The sequence below is a fragment of the Vicugna pacos genome, chromosome 23 (assembly GCF_048564905.1).
Source record: "Vicugna pacos chromosome 23, VicPac4, whole genome shotgun sequence".
In the NCBI taxonomy this organism is placed as follows: Eukaryota; Metazoa; Chordata; class Mammalia; order Artiodactyla; family Camelidae; genus Vicugna; species Vicugna pacos.
Window position 1 is genome coordinate 35,050,069 of NC_133009.1, and position 15,602 is coordinate 35,065,670.

The window sequence follows — 15,602 nt, forward strand, 5'->3', positions numbered from 1 at the left end:
AGCAACCTAAGTGTCCATCAACAGATGACTGGATAAAGAAGACGTGGCGTGTATATACTGTGGAATACTACTCAGCCATATAAAAGAATGAAATTTTGCCATTTGCAGCAGCATGGGTGGACTTGGATGGTGTTACACTCAGTGAAATAAGTCAGACAGAGAAAGACAAATCCTGTATGATACAACATATATGTAGAATCTAAAACATAGAACAAGTTAGTAGAATATAATAAAAAAAAAAGAAGCAGACTCACAGATACAGAGAACAAACTAGTGGTGACCAGTGAGGCGAGGGGAGGGCGAGGGCTACAAACTGTTAGGTGTAAAATGAGCTACAAAGATATGGTACAACATGGAGAACAGAGCCAATGCTTATAATAGCTATACATGGAGAAAAGCCCTTAAAAATTGTGCCTCACTGTATTGCACACCTGTGACTTATATAATATTGTACAGCAGCTATACTTCGATTACAAATAAATTTAAAAATTTAGAGGAAATGTTAGCCACTTTTAAACCACTGGTTTGGCTTTACATGTTAATACTTCTCAGCAAATACAGATGACTAAAATTCCAAGGGACATAACCGATGTCACATCCCCTCAGCCTGCCTCGCGTGTGGTGGGGGTCTAGTAAGTGCCAGCTGCCCCCACTCAGGGAGCCCCGAGGGTCGGACGTCCCTGGGTGAGCAGAGTTCTGTTCTCAAGGTCGTCATTGGTCAGTGTTGTTTTAGTAGAGGACCAACACGTTATAGCCTGAGTTGCTATATATGTTAAAAAAATTGTGTAAAACATTTTTTAAAAGAATTGATCATTTTTTGTCCTTCATACATTCTTGGAAAATATAAAGAGGCATCTGTTATTGTATTATTTGACATGACAGAAATAGATACTAAAATATGACTGAAACGCTGTTTCAGAGACGAAATGAGGACCCAGATCATCCACTGGCCCACTCAGGGCTCTCCCTCAACCTCACGGATGCCGCGTCAAACAGACACGGGAAGTCTTGCTCACAGACTGGGTGAGAAAGAGCCAGGCCCCCGTGCAAGCCGCTTACCTGTGACCAGTGCCATCCCACAACTTTCCATCTTCACTGACATGGAATTTAAGTTCTTTTTCTTCTCAGAAAACAATCTAATTGAGCATGCTGCCGTCCCTTCTCACTTTGGGGTTTGTAGAAGCTAGTCACTGTTCTAAGTCCAGGTGCTGGGAGAATGTCCTGTTGCATCTTCCGTCAGGAAGGGGACCACAAAATCCATCAAACTACTAAAAACTTCTGAGTCATTTGAAAATCCCTCAATATCATTTTAATACACAGTTCACCACCCTGGATAATAGGCACAGAAATAAAGATGGACAAATACAGACAGCCTCCCTTCTCGTGTCTTTTAAAACCTATATGCAGATTTGATCATTGTGTATCAAATATTATTTTGACAGATTCACTAAGTCAGTTTGCTCTCTCAGTGCGTGTAAATCCTAAACTTTGTTTGCTTAGTAAACAATCTTCGTCTACTATTTGGGGGGATTAAATGTAATGTTACCCTAAAGTGAAGTAGCTTCCACTAATACCACTCATCACAATGCATGTAAGTCACAGACCGATTTTCCATTTAAAAATCGTATTTTACAACACTATAGAAAAATTTAAATTTAAAAGTTTCTATGCAAAAGGAGCACTCAAGGAAATGGTTGCACATCACTTTTGTACAATAAATGTTTGAAAAGAACAAGTATTTCTTTTTTTCTCCAGCAAACACAGTGCCCCCCAGGTACTATCATAAGCACTGTAGAATGCATTGTAATTGTTACCATTATCTCCTGGGGGCAATGACAACCATTTCTCCCGCTTTTCAGGTGAAGACACTGCAGTAAGGAAAGGTTAAGGGACTTGCCCAAGGTCACACAGCTGACAGAGGCTAACCCCACCCAGGCTGTTTGGCTTTGAAGTCTGAGCTTTTTACCCACTGCTCAATATGGTGCCTCATTAAACTAAGAATTTAAAAATAATTTAAAGACATTGGCCAATCCCTTTCAGGCTCCCAACAAAAGTACAGTAAACAATAACTTTGTTCTAAAAATGATTTGTTTCCCTGGACTCAAAAACCGCAAGCTGTTGAACGCGATCTTTCTTTGTAAGTAACAGCTGCTCTGCTTTGTGTAACTTCCCACAGGCGTGCCAGAAAGTTAATATCGATTACAATTAAGGAGGAAAATTATTTTGGGCAACATCACATTTGACAAGGGCTTTGGTGAATGAAACGTTGCCAAAGAGCGAAAATGTTAACACTTGGCTAAAGCTTTTCTTTTTTTCTGTGTTGACTTTTGAAAAAGGTGTAAACTGTGAGTTGGAAATTGACGAATGCTGGTCCCAGCCCTGCCTGCATGGTGCGACGTGTCAGGACGCGGTGGGGGCTTATTTCTGTGACTGTGCCCCCGGATTCCTGGGCGAGCGCTGTGAAATCAACACCGACGAGTGTGCCAGCGAGCCGTGTCTCCACGGAGGGCTGTGCGTGGACGGAGCCGACAGGTAGGTTTTCTCCTGCGTTTGGGTCGCTGGCATGGAGAGGACTTGCTGACCGAGAGCGGTGACACCGCTCTGATGAACCTGGAGCTCTCGCATCCACGGCCTACAGTGTTCAGACTGCTTTATACTTTAAATGACCAAAAGTTGTCACATTCAGATTTTATGAAAAAATGCATTCTTTGGAAGTCATCGGTCTCAAGAAGGAGCATTTTCCCAGTCATTTTCATAACAGTTTAGAACTGCTTCTATGACAGAAAAGTGCCAGCTTTCCAACTCCATGAAACAAAGGGGATCTCTCTTCCCTCTCCGTTGTAGATGCAAAACAAAACAAAGCAAAAGCTAAAGATTATTCTCTATGTGAATATAAGCTTGCATTTATATAATAGCAAGCACATAAATCAAGTGATGAAAAATAAATCCTTTAAGAATTTTATATAAACAGTGTTGGAAAGGGCAATGATATCAGATTAATTATATCTTGAATTTCTAAGTGTTTGGGGAATTGGTGAATACTTTTGAGACAGCAGAATGATAAGTAGCCATGTGATTCTGTTCCAAATTAGAGTCTATCATTGGCTTTTCAGCAAAAACAAAACAATAAATTACACCTTAATAGCATGCATATAATAAATTTGGGTAACAGCAGTTGAATTCATATAAAATATTTTTTTAAAGAACTTTCTAATACTTACTTACACTGCAGGTATTGCATTATAAAACACAGGACAGCTTTTAACAGCATCAGCCCTGAACAGATTTTTGGTGGCTCTTTCAGGAGCCAGAAGACAAGGTGGGCATTAAAGCTCCCACATGACAGTGAGTCTAACGTGCTGGGAAGCTAGGTGACCCCCACAAATCCAGACAGTTAATTCTTTGCAAAAGGAGGACTCATATCCGGCTATCCTTAATTAATAAGTGAGATGTAATTTATTACCAAATCTGAATTTTGCAATGAATTAGACTCAGAAGGGTAGCAATAAAAGGCATGTGCACTTCCAATAGATACAGAAAATAATAAGATTTTAAAATAGAGCAACATGGGAGAGCATCTCTTTTGTAAACGATAAAGCATCATGTTTGATCATATTCCATGTCTCGCCAGTTACTTTCAGTGATACCCAAATCATTCTCCAGTGGCACGAACATCGTTCCTGGAGACAGGTAACTGGCCAACACGTAGACAGACAGATTGGCAGTTTCCACACCTTTGCTCCAGATGAAAAGAGGAGACTTTCCCAGCCCTGCCTCACCATTTCCGGAAAGTGTCAGGACAGAAGTGACAGACACGCAGACAGATCAAGGCTGAAACCTGGCTGGCTTCCTCTCTTCACCTGGATGTGCGACATAGTACTTCTTCTCTTGTGTCCGTATCTCTCTTACTGCCTGGATTTTGGGAGATCATCCCAAGGTCAGCAAATACAACCTGACTTAATGTTCCCACAACAAAAAATTAACACATTCGCTGTGAGGTACGTGGGAGAGTCAGAAACTATACCCCATGGAAGGTTCTTGCAGACAAAGGAAGACATAAATGGAGACTCTGGTTCCATGAACTGAGGTCCACTTGCCAGCCTTGAGCACGGGGCTCTTGTCTTGAATGTCTCCCATATGGTAGATTGTTAGTAGGTATTCTTAATTAGATAAATGGAATACTGAATAGAGAGTCTCTAACTAGCAAAATGATGTATAAAAATTATAGCCACTTATTGTATTTGCTAATATTTCAGTTTCCTTAGTGAAGTCTTAATATCCATGTTAGAGGTAAATGGACACACAGCTGCGGTGAACAGGACTGTTCCTCTTTACAAAACCGTAGGTGTCCTCGCCCCCAGACCCTCACTTTATCTAAGCTGGGTGTGTAAGCCTATGTTTTTGTGACACAAAGTCCTTGAGGAGGTGCTGTCTAAATTGAAAGCCAGCTTTTGATAAAGTGACCGACTTTCCCCGTCAGATTCGTATTTTAGGGCTGTCAGATAATCCCGCTCAGTCAATGAGCGCTTATAAACAGAAAGACTAAAGTGTTCCTGTAGTCTAAAAATGAGAGAACGTAAGTCACAATGTATAGAATGAGAACTTTTCCTGTTTTTTTTCATAATTTATTGTTTCATTTTTCGTAAGGGACCTTATTACTGGGCTCTCGCTATAAAAATGTGCTGTGATGGTATAAATCATTCTCTACCACCCTCACAAATATTAACAACTTTATTTTGACCTGCTTAGTAGTTTTAGGCAGTATTTTCTGCTCTTTGGCATGCTGTATCTGTTCTTTATATGCACACGTGATTATCCCAACAACTCCAACAAAGGTATGAGTGTCTTCAATTTATGATGATGAAATTGAAGTAAACAACCATGGTTGCTAGATAATTTTGACTGAAAGCCATGTTATAAATTTTCAAAGATAGTAAGATATTGATACGGAAACGCATAATGCTCTCAGGCTTGTGGTGATAACGCCTCGAGGTTTTTGATAAGTATTAAAACCAGGCCACAGGTCTGGGGTTGATGGACAGGTGAAGAGACGGGAGGCAGATAGTTGATCTCAATATGACCAAGCAATGACGTGAAAATTTCACTTGACTCTCCAGCTACAGCTGTAACTGCACAGGAAGTGGATTCACAGGGACGCATTGTGAGACCCCGGTGCCTCCGTGTTGGTCAAAGCCCTGTCACAATAATGCGACATGTGAGGACGGTGCTGATGGTTACATTTGTCACTGCTGGCCTGGTAAGTGACGAAACAGCTTCCACAATATTTTTTTGTTTGTTTTTTGCTTAGAATAGAAGCTAATCGTTTACGGAAAATAAACTGAAAGTTCTTGTTGATAAACGTTTAAAACCAAGTCTTTCTTCTAGTTCTCGTCATTTAATTGTACCCTTCAGTGCTCACACCAACTCACTGCTGCGCTGTGCAATGCCTAAAGCAGATTACCAAGCTGCCCAGTGATCAGAATTTTCTAGAAGAAACAGAGAGGGGAAAAAAAATTCAATGGAAGGGTCAGTTTCAGCATGGTCTTCATGGAGAAAGATTCACTGGATGATGTTTCCTTTTCCTGCAAGATGATTGCTTTGAGAACTAGAAAATATTAACACCCATGAAATAATATTAAAATCCTAGGAGCTGGTATTAGAATTCGTGGAGTCAGTCAACATGATTATGCTGGTCCCTGTAGAGGGGACAGAAAGACATTCCAGAAGTAGGTGTAGTCTCCTAGCCACTCACAACGTGAAGAAAACACAAGCTAAGCATATATAAAGCAGAACTAAAAATGACCCTGCGAAGGTAGTTAGACTTGAGTGTAGAGGTGAGGCCAGAATCGGTAGGAAAGAGTATGTGACATTGAATCCAAGAGCCACCCGTAAATATCGATGTTAATTTTGGCAAACAACCTGCTTGACATAGTTTAACCAAATTCTTACCAGGATTTTATGGCTGGAAATGAAAGAGCATTTCACTCCTCTCCTTTTTTTGAGCCATTGGAAGAAATGATAACCTTATGATTATTCAAAATCTAGCTGTTATAAGCTTGCTGATCATCTGTCTCCTCCCTCCCCCACCACAGCTGATTGTCTAAGGAGAGGGTAAGGCAAGGCTGGGGAGGAAAGCTGGAGGCTGAGCTCAGTCCAGTCACTAGTAGCTTCCGACAGAAAGCTGTCTCATTGCCTAAGGAACAGTTAACGTGCTTTGGTTAAATATATTTTGTAAGTAAAAAACAAAACAAAGAAACAAACACGTACACACAAAAGGAAGTTTGGAATCCTCCTGTGGCTCAGAAACCTGTGTGCCACGTGTCTTCCCACGTCCAGGTAGCAAAGTGCACACACCAGTTATCCTTTGCTCGTTGGCTGTGGTCAGTAGGAAGCAGGATGGTAACACTTGAATCAACAGGCCATCCCATAATACTGAATTTTTTTCAAAACCTGTTATTCCACATTCTTGTCATCAACCATCACTCAGCATTCAATCAACACTCTAGAGAGGATCTCTGTCCAGAAGCAGAGGCTGGGTGCACAGTTTGGGAGCAGGACAAGTCCACCATTTGCCAGCTGAGGAACCTCTTAATTCTGAAATTCCTCCTCCACCAGCAAAGGGTAAAGAAACTACTGAGAGGACTGTTGTGAGGAGTAAAATCATAAAAACAGAGCCTGGCAGGTAACAGGTACTTGCACGTAACGGGGAGGGGGGCACCACCCTGTGTTAGTAATACCGAGTTCTGCACCAGGAGGTGGAAACTGGGCATAAGAGACCTCTGTTCTCAGAGGGTCTGGGAGGGAGTCAGGCAGTTGAGAAGAGCTGTCTAAAAAAGACCAGGGTGTGTTCCGTTCATTCAAGCCACACGGATTTCAGCACAAACTATAGATACACCAGGGCCCTGGGGATCAAAAAGCTGTGGTCCCTTCTTCCAAGGAGCTTAAATTCTAGCAGGGATGTAGTGTGAAAAGATGTGTACAGTACAGTTTCAAGCACAGCAGGAAGCCCTAGTACATTCTGTAGACGGGAGTAAGGCGAGAAGTTCCGGGAGGGCTCGAGCGCAGAGGCAGCAGCTCAGAAACTTGGAAGACCTCTAAGCACGTTCCAGAAAGCTGCTCGCCAGCGGGTGGCTGGCCTCGTTACCGCCCTGCGCCTCGGCTTCCTTATGGACTGATAAAGCACAGATGATGGAATGATATCCACCCCCGCCAGAAGTGCTGCTGTGGAGCTGAGTCCAGCAATACAGAAGGCGCTCCCAGCTCAGCCTGCGCCCCAGCAAGCCCTCCGGAAATGCCCATTAGATGTCTCCAGACTAGGAGACTGACCATTCTAGACCCATGGCCAGCACAATGATAGCTCATTGCTTATTTAAGGAGAGAAGAGAGGAAGGGACAGAAGAGGGAGGGGAGAAAGAGAGGGCAGCAGGCGGACGTGTACTTGATTGTTCAAAAGTGCCAGACGACGTACGGCTAATGGTGGAGAGACGGGGCTGGGAGCAAGAGGAGACTGAAGCCAGCTCGCCCGCTGCTTGTCTGCCCTGCAGACTCGGGGACCAGGAAGTAACACAGTCTGACTTGTTAATTTAAAGCGAGCTTCCTGGCCCTGGAGTGCAGGACGATTGAGAGGAGGGGCTCATGGCAGGGGATCCAGTGGGAGAGCCCTGCAGCGGTTCACACAGGGACAAGACGCAGGTGCTGAGGGTGGAGACGAGGGCGTGAATGGCCAGGAGAGCCCCTGGGGGTGGAAATGATCGGGAATGGAGAAAGGGGCGCAGGGTTAGGACAGTGCTACTTGGGAGCTTCTCTCCTGGGTGATGATGGATGAGGATTTTGCCTAGAGAGGCAACACAGAGTGCCTTTGTACCAACCCCCACAGTTACGTATGAAGTTATATATAAAGTTAGAGAAGACTCAATATGGCCAGCTACCCTCCATCTAAGGAAAGGAGACCACTCCTTTGGTCACAGGACCACTGCCACAGAACCCCACGATGGCACGAATTCACTGCTCCAATTGCCTGGGGTCCTCATTTCAGAAGTAATTAATCACAAGAAGTGTCAGTCACCTTAAATGCTTATCTTAAAAGATTTCCTGTTACCCAGGAAAGATTGGATTTTTTTTAAAAAAAAAACAATATAATTTAAGAACCCTGGGGTCTTGATTCAGCATCATATTGTTTCCTTTGTACAGGGTTCTATAGAAAAACTTGTTCAAACTATTGAATGTAGCCTTGACTGAAGGAATCTATTTATATACACGGTTAAAGGAACAGTAAACAAAATCCCCGCAGGACTCAGTGGTGGGGACGGGACTGGTGAGGCCATAAATCAGAACCTTCCTAACGTTCAGAACAGGAATAAGATGACGCATGAGCTGAAGAGCGGAGAAGAATTTATGAAGGTTCTAAATTACCTCCTAACCTGGCCTGTGTGTGAGTCTTGCAACTTAGAATGAGAAGAGAATGAAAAATAGTCAGAACTTTCTTTAGTCAGCCAACTGTAGCACAACAGGTACCGGTTTATAAAAACATGTTGCAAAAAGCATTATTTAGTGAATATTTGCAGATCTTCAAGTATGAAGTAAAAGCGCTTTAAAAGTAGACATTCAGGCTTAAGAGACTGAGTTGTGGGAGATGGGCAGGGTCACTCCAGAGGGATGTGGGATCTTGATCTGACATGTGCTTTTAGTTTCCTTTTTCAGCTCTAAGTTGGATGGGTAAGAAAGACCCCAGGGGTCAAATGTGACAAAGGTATTGTATAGCTAAGCAACAGAATTTATGTGGTGGTTACAGTTTGACATAGGACTCCACCCAGATTTTTATTAAAATTACAAAATGAGCCGTCACATCATAGTCTCATCATCTGCTTGTTAAGAGTTCGTCAGTTCTCTGGTTTATTTGCTAAACTAGGATTATAATCTGAGTTGTTGGTTAGAACTGTCTGACTCTCATTCAGGCGTTCATTGGAGGCCTGCCACTTGGGCGTTGCCCAGTCCTGGAGTGGAGAATAAAAAAAACACAGTCCCTGCATTTGTGGAGTTTTCAGTCTGTTGAGGAAGACATCTATATAAATAAATAAATTTGAAAATACAACCATAAATACCAAGTTTGCAATAAAAATCATTGTAAAGCAATGAAGGAAAAGAATTGGGTATGCGAGAGAAGACAAAAGGATGCTGTTCAGATCCGTCCATGAGGCAAAGACACGTTGAGAAAGTCACACAAGTCTGACAAGTGGAGTTACCCAAGCATGGTCTGGGAGGGGGTGTTGTAGGAGAGGGACGTTGCAAAGGCCCTGGGGTGGAAAACATCCTAGTAGAGGTGGGAATGGGCAGATAATAAGGGGCCATTTAGGTTAAGGATTCTGAATTCTCTTTTGTGTGAAAAGTGAAGCCATTGAATAGTTTCAAACTTAAGAAATTCCGTGATTTGATTTATAAGTTTTACAATTTAGGATTGTAAATTTTATTTTAAAAACGTATTTCTCAGCAGTTAAGTGACATGACAAAATCCTTGGCTGAGAGTGAAGTCACTTGTATCGAAGTCACACTGTGTTCCTTTAAGGACTTCACGCATCTCCCTCACCGTCTCACAGCACAGCTGATGGTGCCCTGGTCACACTCCCGAGTGCTGCATTAGCGTCTTACTGAATTCACGCTTTTGGATGAGCACTCAGCAGGGCACAGAAATGCTCCAAGTCAATGAGGAAAACAACCTAGTGGACAAATGGAAAGAAGACATGAAACGATAAAATAATTTTTGAAATACTGAATTCAGTAGTAACGGGAAAATGTAAACCAGAACAACAATGAGGTATGTTTTCTTTAAACTAACTGTCAAACACATTTATTTGGTGGTAGCAAATATTAGCAGAGGTCTGGGGCCTCCCACACACTCCTCCAGCGCTGGTCAGCATGTGCATTGTACAATTGCCCTAGAGGTGCGCCAGCGTCTATTAAAATAAAAAAATCCATAACCTATAACCCCAAGTCCCCACTCCTAGGCACAGACCCCAGAGTTAGACATTTGCACGTGTATATAATAATATTCACTGCAACTTTGTTTCTAATAGCAAAAAGGTGTATAAACTCACCAAGGGAATGGAAATGGTCAAATTGGGCACATCTGTGTTACGGAATACTTAGCGCTAGTTTAAAGTTATGAGTTAGATCTGTTACGAACATGGATAGATTGTGCAAGGAAGTGAAAAAAGCAAGTTGTAGAGGAATGTGTGTGGTACAGTTCCAATTTTGTTAATACACACACATCAAACATATACATGGATCTATTTAAGAGATGGATATGTATATCAAACCAAGAAATCGTTCTGGTAGGGATCTTTTTTTATATTTAATATTTAAGTGTTTTATGAAGTAGGAAATCATTCATGTTTTATTATTTTTATTCTTCTCCCTGATGAAATGACCCAGCTAAATCCATTCAAATACAAAATAATTTTTTATTCTGCCTCTCTGAGTGCTAGGAAATAGTCATTTATCTTTATTCTGAGTTTTAAGAGCAGAATTTAGGGTGGATTGTGTGGATACTGCCTACTTTACAGCTATTTTCTGGAGAAAATGTATCTTTTTTTTTTCTTGCTTAAAATGCAAACAATTGGAATATTTGAGGAGTTGGAATATTTAGTTAAAATGTCCAGGTTAAATCAAGGTTATCTGAAAGTTCCATTTCATTTCAAGCCTTATTCATCCAATCTTTTTTTTTTCAAATTGAAGTATAGTTGATTTATGATATTGTGTTGGCTTCTGGTGCACAGCGTAGTGACTCAGCTATACATGTATATATATATTCTTTTTCGTGAGAGGTTATTACGGGATATTGAATAGAGTTCCCTGTACTAGACAGTAGGACCTTGTTTATTAATTTTGTATATAGTCTTTATTAAAAGCATTGGTGGACATGACACCGGTGACTCCGGGTCTACTGTTTCTGAAGTTCATGGGCGCCTCCCTTACCAGACCGCCCTCCCCAGCTCCTCGAGCGGCGCTCATCGTGCTGTTGGTCGGAGCCAGCGCGGTGGCCGGCCTCCTCCCGGCACGGGCTCAGTGGCTGAGAAGCTTCTCCGCACCTGTCCCCGCAGGATACACGGGTGCCCAGTGTGAGACCGACGTGGACGGATGCAGCAGCCACCCCTGCCAGTCGGGCGGGCAGTGCGTGGCGCTGTCCTCGGAGACCGCGCGCGGGCGCGGCGCCCGGCGGCCTTCTCCCTCCAGCCGCGCCCAGGCCTCGGGCTACGCCTGCGTCTGTCCGCCGGGACTCACAGGTGAGGCCGCGGCCCGGGCCGGGGAGGTGCCTTGCGCTTCTAGCGTCCGTGGCAGATGCTGCCTTCACCCTAACGGGGCCGCAGCAGGAGGGGCTGTGCGCGCAGAACTCTGTGCGGTGGTGCAAAGGGTCCCCCTGGTGGGCCTGAAAAATACCTCATTTCACGTCTCCTCGTTCCTCAAACCAGGGGGAAGGTATCAGAGGTAGGGGGAGCCGAGGTGATGAAGGGGGAATATTTGTATACGTTGTGCTGGGAACTGGACGCCAGCTCAGATTCCACAGCTTATGAAGAGAAAATGTTGGGACTTTTTATGTTAATGTCATAATGTTAAATTTTATGTTACTCAAATTTGCTAAAACAAAAAAAGTCACCCTCATTTATATTCACCCTGAGAACAGTCATCTCTTCTCAAGGAGTCATCTCCCTCTGTTCTCTGGCTAACTTTCTTCCGTGTGTCCCATTTCAGCGACTCTAGCTTTTTCTGCAGCATTCTTACTCTGAAACCCAGAGATTTGCATGTATGTTTTCCAGTAAACAATTGTGTTGTGTCTGCTCCCACTGCTGGAAATTTTCAAAAGTTTGGAGATGGTTCTGTATTTGGTAATGAGAAGCAACTTACCTACAAGTGCAGAGATACCACTGAGAAAACGAATTACAGTCTAGATTTCTGTATAATTCCCTTCTCAGTAGATTCAGCGATACCAGAGGAAAATATTTCTGTTGTTTTGGGGAATTTCTGAGAAAATAAATAAGGAATAAGAAAAAAAGGAGAGGGGCTTATTGACACTTAGTCTTCCCTTTCTATTTTTTAAAAGATTTAAAAAAATTTTTTTAAATTTTTTATTTTGGGGGGGGAAGTCATTAGGTTTATTTGTTTATTTATCTTTAACGAGGTGCTGGGGATCGAACCCAGGACCTTGTGCATGTTAAGCATGTGCTCTACCACTGAACTACATACTCTGTCCCCTCTCCTTCCCTTTCTCTTAATGTTTCAGTTTTTAAGTGTAATGACCTTTGATTCACCGCAGTGTTTGCTGTAAGGTTGCTGAGCAGATGTCCTTATTCACTGTCCCCTCTACCAACACGCATGGGAAAAAAGCCCCCCCCCCAGTGTCAATATCAGGATAAGTATTATTTTTCCTGAGTAGCTTCTAGCTTCTACCTTTAATAAAAGGCATACAAATAAATTTTGATAAATGCAAAAAAGCATGAAATAAACCCTGCGATATATCACATTTCCCAACAATGTAAGATGCTAGAAATCTTATAGGTAAAAGTGGCTTCTACAGTCATATAGGTTTTTCTGAAATGTATTTATTTTTTTACCCCACACCTGGGATTATTAAAATCTCCTGTTTCTGTTTCTTGCAGTTGCCTTTTCTTTCTTTCTTTCTTTTTTCTGAATTGTTTGATCCTGGTATAGTGTATGTATTTTTGCCAGGTACTTGAAATCCTTTTTGAAAGAAGGCAAGGGATTTATAAATTTGTTTTTGATTTGGTGTAGAATTGTAAAGAGGAGAGTCTGTCAAAGTAAGGGCCATTGCTAATATTGCCCCATCAGATACAAGAGTGTGCTTGACCAATGTATCTGCGGATCCAAACAGGAGAGGCTGTGAAGTGTTCCAGGAGAGTGTGTTGGCCTTGATTTCTGAAGAGCAGACAAGAAAGAAGTCGTGACTTCCCCAAGTCTCTACAGCTTAAGGATATTGTTTCTTTTCCACTCATGTGAATTCCAAAAATGGGTTCTCATCATCAGTTGTCCTTCAAGTGATGATCTGAGGTCACAGGCTCCTCTCTCTTTTTTTTCCATCTTCAAAATGTGGTTTCCAAGTTTACCATGCTCTTTTGCAGCGACCCACTGGAGGAGGAAAGAAAACGGAGCGTGGCCTCTAGCAGGTTTCTGTGGGCCAAGCCCTAAAAGTGGTGACTGTGTCTTCTGCGTGCGTACCATTGTTCCAACTTAGTCATACGACCACATTTAGCTGTGGCAGAGACTGAGAAATCTAGTTTTGTGGTGTACCTAAAATGAAAAGAAAACTGTCCATGAACAGTTATCCATGTTGCCTTCTCATTCTTTCGATGTTTCCTTTGGCAAAGCAGAAGTGTTTAATTTTTATGCAGTCATGGGTCATGCCTTCAGTGCTGCATCTAAAAAGTCAACTCATCCAAGTTTACTGAGGTTTTCGCCCATGTGATCTTCTAGGCGTTTTGTAGTTTTGCATTTTATATTTAGGTCTGTGATCCAGTTAATCTTTGTGAAGGGGTAAGGTCTGTGTCTAGATTCATTTTCCTGCTTATGACTATCCAGTTGTTCCACCACCATTTATTGAAAAGAACACCTTTGATCCATTATATTGCCTTTACTTCTTTGTCAATGACCAGTTGACTGTATTTACAAGAGTCTATTTCTGGGCTCTCTATTCTGTTCTGTTTCCCTATTTGTCTGTCCTTTTGTCTATACCATGCTGTCTTGAAATCTTGAAGTTGGGTAGTGTCCATCCTCCAACGGTGTTCTTCTCCTTCAGTATTTTGGTGGCTATTCTGGGTCTGTTGCCTCTCCATGTAAACATTAGGATCAGCTTGTTGATGTCTATATAACAACCTGCTGGGATTTGGGTTGGAATTTCATTGACTCTATACACAAATTTGGGGAAAACTAACATCTTGGCAATATTGAGTCTTCCTATCCATGAACATGGGATATCTCTCCATTTATTTAGTTCTTTGGTATCTTTCATCAGAGTTTTGTAGTTTTCCTCACGTAGATCTTATACATATTTTGTTAGATTTATATCTAAGTATTTCATTTTTGGGGTGCCAATGTAAATGGTATCATGTTGTTAATTTCAAATTCCACTTGGTCGTTGCCGTTAGGTAGGAAAGCAATTGATTTTTGTGTATTAACCTTGTACTCTGCAACCTTGTTATAATCCTTTATTATTTCCAGGAGATTTTTTTGTGAGTTCTTTCAGATTTCCCACATAGATGATCATGCTGCTCCCTTTTACAAAATTAATGTTTGTATGGTATGCCTTTGTCCATTCTTCTGCTATCAACCCACTTGTCATTGAATTTGAAGTGAGTTTCTTGTAAATGGCAATGTAAAAAGCATATTATTGAGTCATGCTTTGATTTTTTACCATTCTGTTAATCTCTGCCTTTTAATTGATGTATTTCAACCATTTGCCTTTAAGTGATATGTTAGGGCTGATATTTTAGGGCTGAACTGTGTCATTTAATTTTTTGTTTGTTTTCTTTGTTTCTCTTTTCTTGCCTTCCTGTGGGTTTACTTGTCCATTTTTTTAAGGATTTTATCTTGATTTTATAGTGTTTTTGGATATACTGTATTGTGCAGTTTTCCTAGTGGTTGTTCTGGGTATTATAATATAAACACATGACTCATCACAGCCTGTTGGTATTAACAGTTTACCATTTTAAGTGAAGTGGAATAACTCCATTTCCATTTAGTTTCCTTTTTTTTTTGCATTTTGAACTATTATTGTCTTAGGGATCTGATGGTATTGTAATTCTTTCTTTAATCACTACATATGATTTAGAAAACTCATGAAGAGAAAGGTGATCTGTTTCATTTACCTGTCCTCTGCATCCTCTCCATTGTTCTTTCTTCCTTCCTTTTGCCTCAGTTCTTATTTTACCATTTCCTTTCTGTGTAAAGAACTTCCTTTACAATTTCTTTAAGAGTAGGATGCTAGTGTCAATTCTTCTACTTTTTTTTTAATCTGAGAAAGACTTAATTGCCCATTTGTTCCTGAAAGTTAGTTTGCTGAATATAAAATTCATGGTTGACAGTCCTTTTTTTTTTTTTTCAGCACTTGAAAAATTCTACATTACTTCCTTCTTCACTCCATGGTCTCAAATGAGAAATCTGCTGTCTTTGAAATTTGTATTTCTCTATAGGTAATGAATGCATCCTTTCTCTGGCTTCTTGCAGAGAAAAAAAATGTAGTGATGATACCTTCAACTTTGTCTTTAGTTTTCAGAATTTTATTAATGATGTGTCTTGGTGTCAGTTTATTTGGGCTTGTCCTATTTGGAATTCATTCAGCTTTTCACATCTGTGTACTTATGTCTCTTTCAGCCTCACTATCTTTTCCTGCATCTACAACTCCAAAAATGTAATCTGTGGGTATTTTGCTATTTTCCCACAGGTTCCTGAGTCTCTGTTCACTTTTTTCCCTCTATTTTGTTTAGAATGGGTAAATTCTGTTGATCTGACCCCAAATTCATTAACTTTATTCTCTTTCATTTCCTCTCCACTACTGAGTTCATTCAGGGAATTGGTTATATTTCTCCTATTTCATT

The 15,602-nt window shown here is 41.3% G+C and overlaps 1 protein-coding gene across 7 annotated transcripts in view; it reads left to right on the forward strand.

Moving 5' to 3' along the window:
• CRB1 (crumbs cell polarity complex component 1) overlaps positions 1-15,602 on the forward strand; it is a 131,765-nt gene that overhangs the window by 37,523 nt on the left and 78,640 nt on the right. For 6 of the 7 annotated variants that reach the window (XM_072948757.1, XM_072948758.1, XM_072948761.1 and 3 more), the window contains exons 3-5: positions 2,337-2,532; positions 5,118-5,257; positions 11,097-11,279. In XM_072948757.1, the coding sequence (XP_072804858.1) occupies positions 2,337-2,532; positions 5,118-5,257; positions 11,097-11,279 (519 nt within the window). The remainder of the gene's footprint in view (positions 1-2,336; positions 2,533-5,117; positions 5,258-11,096; positions 11,280-15,602) is intronic. The other variant, XM_072948759.1, reaches the window with a different exon arrangement.